General features: G+C 39.2%; 1 protein-coding gene across 1 annotated transcript in view; it reads left to right on the top strand.

Annotated features, from left to right (window-relative positions):
* Positions 1–1147: 1147 nt before the first annotated feature.
* NUDT9 (nudix hydrolase 9) overlaps positions 1148–6322 on the top strand; it is a 28368-nt gene continuing 23193 nt past the window's right edge. Inside the window, exon 1 of the mRNA XM_011356319.2 lies at positions 1148–1899. Within this exon, the coding sequence (XP_011354621.1) occupies positions 1793–1899 (107 nt within the window). The 5' untranslated portion in view covers positions 1148–1792. The remainder of the gene's footprint in view (positions 1900–6322) is intronic.

The following is a 6322-nucleotide window of genomic DNA, read 5'->3' as shown; positions in this document are numbered from 1 at the left end:
TGAACTGAATTCAATTTCCTTGAAACTAAAAGGAGACTTTAAAGGGTGGAGTGTCCAAGGGAAAGGAACTGAAGGTTGTAAAGGGGATGAGTGACCTATGTGACTAGGACATCTGGGTTTGTTAACTGGAGCTTATATCAGAGGGGAACAGAACTTCTATCTTTAGAACAGGAAGCAGTAGTACAAGTTGAAGAAAGACAGGCACTGCAGTTAGGCCCTTATCCTTCCACAGGGACTCAGTGAAACTAGCAGAGAGGGTAAGGGAGAGGGGAAGGGAGAGGGAGGGGGAGGAGGAGGGGAGAGGGAGAGAGAATATCTCCCAGAACGTTAGCATTTCAAAGAAAGGGGCTCTTAGGTACTAGAGGCAACAGTTCTGGGTGGTAGGTTTACATCACAAATGGCAGAGAAAGGTTTATAACTGCAAGCTTTCTAAAGAAATATCTTTTAAGAGAAGGGTCCAGGGTCTATCTGCCTATTACCAGGTTTTGCCTGGAATAAACAATAAATTCACCTGGAAGTGCTGCGTTTTACTGGACAGGATTTTTTTGATTTTTTTTTTTTTGTGTTGGGGGGGGGGGGGGGGGGGGGGGGGGGTGGCCGCTGGGATCGTCCTAGGAACAAGTTCTTAAGCTGCTAGAAGCCGTAGTAGTAGTTTGGTCAAGTCTCCTCATGCAGAGGTTTAGATGGGGTCATTATACAAGAGTTCTGCAGTCTGATTAATCTGGCTTTTAAAATGGTCAAAGTTTTTAGAGTGTCTGTCTATACTACACCATTGTAACAGTGCAATATGTACTGAAAAATTAAATGTTTGCCACATTAATAATATAAAAGTTGAAATCCAGGTTACAAGCTGTTTTGGACCATCTGGATTTCCGATGGTCCTGCTCCTGGCTGTGTGCCTATTTCACAGCTGGTTTACTACACGGGTTTATTACGGCCATACCCAGCAAAGTTTTCTGAAACTCAGCAACTGCAGCAAACAACTTGATAAAAAAGGAAGAGAAAAGTTAACTTTGTCTCTTTTCTTTCTTTTCCTATCACTACTTGTGCTGGCTGGAAAATTACTGTTTGGCTCTCACCCATGCGTACCCCTGGCAGACCCAGCTGGCTGAATAAAGAGCGTGTTTCCTACAACTCACTGATTTCTGGTGGTCCGTGTGTCTTTCCCGGGCTGGCGGCTACAACATACTTACTCAGACATGACTAAGATGCGCGTGACTCACTACATCAGCTGACTGTAACCCCTTCCTGCAAGAAAAAAAAACAAAAACCAGAACAAACTTCTCTTGGTCCCCTTTCTTTCTACTTCTTCCCGTTTCTTGTCTTCCTTCCTTCGCTTTTTCTGTCTAGCGCTTTGTCGCTGTTCCCCTCCGCCTCACCCCAAGAACGCCTGCGCAAACTCAGAGGTCCAAGTCGGCAGGCGCTCTGTAGCCCGTAAAGCCTTTGCTTTGCAGCGTAGCCGTAAAGCGCCGGTCTCGCCTTGGGGACGTCAGGGGGCTCAGGTGGTTGTTCCCCGGCAGCTGGGGCAGAGAGTGTCCGTGTCCCCTGTGGATCTGGTTGGCTTCGTTGCACTTAGGAAACAGTTGGACTGGGGAAGCAGCTGGACTGTTATTTTGGGAGGCCTCCTGGTCCCTGTGTGTTTAGGGGATAGACCTAGCTAGTCCTCGGAAACGGGAGGGCGGCCCGGTCCTAGTGCCGGCCAAATACCCGGGGCCCGGGGCTGTGGCGCCGGCGGAGGCTGCAACCTAAGCTAAGAGAGACTTCACTGCGTGAATTCGCCCGTGGGGCGCTGATGGCCGGACGCATCCTGAGAAAGACTTTAGCCACGGTGTCTCTCTCTGTGGCCTTGGCCTCTGTGACTGTCAAGTCCTCGGGCTGTCGCAACATCCCGGAGTGCAGGTACTCCTCCTCTTAGTGCTAGCTCCCCGCGAGACCGTAGGTTGCGTAGAGAACCTGCTTCCGGTCTGGCGGATTCTGCAGGCTTTGTTTGCGTCCGGGATTTTTATTGCCATGCACGTACACGTTTTCAAAAAGGCTCAAAGTGTTTTATCTGCCTTTTGAGGAAAACTAGTGATGGAGACCTTTCTTGATATCAGCTATTGAAATTTGCCCATCCTCCATAAGTCACCAACATTATTGTCCTTAGTTTAAGTAGCACTTTTTTTTTCTGGTTAATTCTTAAAACGTTATTATTAAAGTTAATACATGCATTCAGTTTAAAGATGTGGAGGGCATAAATGGTATTAACATGAAAAGTGTGTTTATTCCTCTTAATCTCCACTTTTCATTGTAGATAATGTTTTTATTATCTACCTCTTTTTCTTGATTTGTCAGCTCTGGATAAATTTAAGGATTTGTGATATCGTACTGCCTCCTACTTTTATTCTCCTCCTCTTTAGTTTTTATTTTCCAAGACCATTGTTCAGGCAACACGGTGGCTTTTGCATTACTCTTTCAGACTTCAGTCACGTGCATTCTGTTAGTCATCTCTTCTTTGACATTGTAAATTTTGACAACCTTTTTTTTTTTCTTTCTCTAAATGCTCTCTTTAATAGAAGCCTTTTCTTATTTTATGGATATAAAAAAATCTTCTGAATCTATGAAAATGATAATTAGAATAAAAATTGTCTTTTATTTCCTGAATTATCTGTTTTGGATCAATGGTTCTGTAAGTTTTTGGTCCTTTTTCTTTCTGTTTTTTTTTTTTCCCTCAAACTTCTGGTGGACACCAGTTATCCATTTATATTTTAATTAATGTAGTTTGTAGTTCATAAGCATGGTTTTCTCTAAACGGGAGAACTGATAAAACATTGGCTCCATATACCAGGACGCCTAGACTTGAAGGTTTCAGTTGAGTGTTTGTGAGCAGGTAGTAGCAGGTGGACAGGCTGGGAACCGGTACGCCTTTGTCTCAGGCTTTACACTAGTGGAGCAGCTTCTTTGCTGAGTGTGGCGGCCTGAACTTTATTTCCTCAGTGTGAATTGTAGTGATATAAAGCCTAAGTTTCTGCTGTGTTCTCTAATGCCAGTATTCACGGTAGAGGTCCTAGTCCTTATTTTCTTTAACTTTTGGCTTTATCTTGGGGGTACAAACATAACTATTTCAGACTTTTTGTTTGGGGGAAGGGGAGGAGGACTGATTTTCATGGTTACTGCCCTACTGCCCACTCATGACATTGGGGCCCAATTATTTCAAGCTTGAAACTTCTCAGGGTCCTCCTGTAGAAATGGCATCTCTTCCTCACCTTTTTGTTCGTATTCTCAAATATAATTTGCTCTACTTTTTAGGTCAATGTGATTCCACCTACTTTCTATCTCAAATTGGTTAAAATCTCTCATTCACTGATGGGGCCCTTTTCTCTCCCTGGCTGTGGATTTTGTTGCCTTTTATATATCTTAATCTCTTCAGTGGGATTTGGGGAAGGAAGGAATAAACATCTATGCTCTTTGGAAGTCACTAATGCTATTTTCGATAAATGCCACTAAAACAATGTGAAATTTCTTGGCAGTTATTCTTCATTTTTATAATGTTGGGAGCCCTAGGCAAAGCAGGATGTATCCAAAACCAGTGACTGCCTACTGGCTTGGAAGAAAATGCCAAATGTTAGGCCAACGAGTATGTGTTGAGTATTTGGTATCTTACATTGCAAGGCATCCTGGAAGAGACAAAAGAAATTTATCATCAAGAATTTTACTGCAGTTTAATAATTTGGAGAAATCCAGAAGGTCATAGTTTTGCAGTTGGTTTTGTGATTTAACTAGAAAGTTGTACATGCCTATTTCTAGAAAAAAATAATATACAAAGATGTAGTCAGTGTTTCCAGATTTTACAGTGGGATCTATCAGCAATGTGTGGAGAATGGTGTATATTTTATTTCTGTGAATATGTATGTGTATATGTGTGTGTATAAATAAATATATATATATATAAAGTCTAGATAGTATAGCATAATCTTAAGAGCCTGGAATTCAGACCCAGCTTGACTAGGATCCTGATTCTACTCTAAGTTTACCTTGGCACTTATTTATCTTCTCTGGGCCTTTGTGGTCTTATTTCTAAAAAAAGGATAATAATATCTAACCTTAGAGTTGTGAGGATTAAATGAGTTAATATATTATAGCACAAGAACAGTGTCTTACACATAGCATGCACTATATACATTTAGTTATTATTATGGCTGTTAGTATTACTGCAAATTTGTTTTATTTCAAAGCACCATGACAGTATTGCATTTCTTCATGTTTGACTATTTGAAGGACTGGTTTTTATTCTGTAAAATGAACTTTATCAGCTACTTAATTCCTACTTGCTTGGTAAAATGTATTTTTTGCACCTATTCAATAATGCAATAAAAGAACCTAGGCTATATATGTGTATATTATATATATTCTTATGATCCATTTTAGTATATCACATTTAAACAGAAGATAAAAATAGCAACGTTGCTACTTCTTAATGTGGTAAGATACATAGTCTTTAAAGTTCTGTTTTTCTTGCACAATTAAATATTTTGGAAAAGTAAATAATCAGGTGTGTAAGTTTCTCTTGTCAGGGAGGGTAGCAGGTTTGTGGAATTCCACATGCATATTGCTAAACCAGGGAACAAAGAGCTAAGTACTTAAAAAACATCGTTGGTACTTGGAATAGAATGGAAAGATCCGTGTTTCCAATTGGGCTTATCATTAATGTCCTTGACTGTTTTCTCACCCTACTCCCAAACCATGAAAAATGACTCTAACTTTGTAATAGAATTCAATTAGAGACTAGGGCTCCAGGTGTAAAGTTTTGCGCTTCTGAACATACATACCTAAAGTCTATTTGCTACTTTTGATAAATACATGTGTTTCATAGCTGTTCATTTTTATTGAGTATGAGTTTAGGGTGGGCGATGAAAATCTTATTTTGAGTGTTCATTATTTGGATTTCCTAAGCTATGGCAGCTTAGGCAAGCAAAAATCATAACATGAAAATGAGGAATCCATCATTTTAATAAAATAGTTACATGTCAAATATTATTTTCCCATGTCACATTTGTGAATAGCCTCTGAGGATATTAACTTTTTTTATTGGTCAGGCTTTCCTGATTGTTGGGTGTTTGACAGTACTTCCCAGATGCAAACTGAGTGCAAAATGAAATAACATTTATTCAAAAGTCTTTAAGACGAAAGGGGACAAATTGCACATAAAGCTATAGACAAGAACAGGAAAAAATTAAACAAGTTAAGAATTAAAGAAGAAAAGATAGTTTGGCAGTTTCTCACAAAACTTATCGTATGATCCAGTAATCTTGCTCTGGTATTTACCCAAATAAGTTGAAAACTTAATTTCCACCCAAAAACTTGCACACTGACATTTATAGCCACTTTATTCGTAATTGCCAAAACTTAGAAGCAAGCAAATTGTCCTTTAGTAGGTGTATAGATAAATAAACTGGTACACCTAGACAATGGACTGTCATTTAGCTTTAAAAAGAAATGAACTATTAAGCTATGAAAAGACATAGAGGAAACTTAGATGCATATTATTTAGTGAAAGTAACCAATATGAAAGGCTACATATTGTATGATTCCAACCATGTGACATTCTGGAAAAGGCAAAATGATAAAGACAATAAAAATATCCACTGCTGTCAGGGGTTGCTGGTGGGGTCAAGGGATAGATAGGGATAAACTGGAGTAGCTAAGAGGATTTTTTTAGGGGCAGTGAAATTACTCTGTATGATATTATAATGGCTGATACATGTCATTATACATTTGTCAAAACCAATAGAATGTATAACACCAAGAGCGAATCCTAATGTAAACTTTGGACTTTGTTGTGATAATGATGTGTCAGTGTAGGTGCATCTATTGAAACAAATGTACCCCTCCTGTTGATAGTTGGGGAGGCTGTGTGTGTATGGGAGTGGTGCTGGGGGTATGTAGGAACTCTCTGAACTTTTCACTCAGTTTTGCTGTGAACTTAACAACTGCTCTAAAAATTAAAGTCTATTAAAGTAAAAAGACAGGAAGGAACCTTGGCTACTTTCTTCAATTCACACAGGGGGTAGGTACATGGAAAGTAAAAGGCATATTGCTTTTTTTCTTTTTTTTTTTTTTTAAAGTTGACAAGGCTAAGAAAGGGTAATGTTTCAAGCAAGAATGATTTGAGTATCAAAGGGTTAAGGGAGGTCTTGGGGAAATTTTGATGAAGGCTTCTAATATTTTTGCCAAAATTATCCCTTATGATTTATGAAGGTGAAAAGTGAGGGTTGCTGTAATAGCAGTTCTACAATTTTGTTGAACATAAAACGTTTGATTAATTATTTGTTCTTAGTATATA

The sequence above is a fragment of the Pteropus vampyrus genome, unplaced genomic scaffold (assembly GCF_000151845.1).
Source record: "Pteropus vampyrus isolate Shadow unplaced genomic scaffold, Pvam_2.0 Scaffold25, whole genome shotgun sequence".
In the NCBI taxonomy this organism is placed as follows: domain Eukaryota; kingdom Metazoa; phylum Chordata; class Mammalia; order Chiroptera; family Pteropodidae; genus Pteropus; species Pteropus vampyrus.
This window is presented reverse-complemented; position numbering and strand designations above follow the sequence as displayed.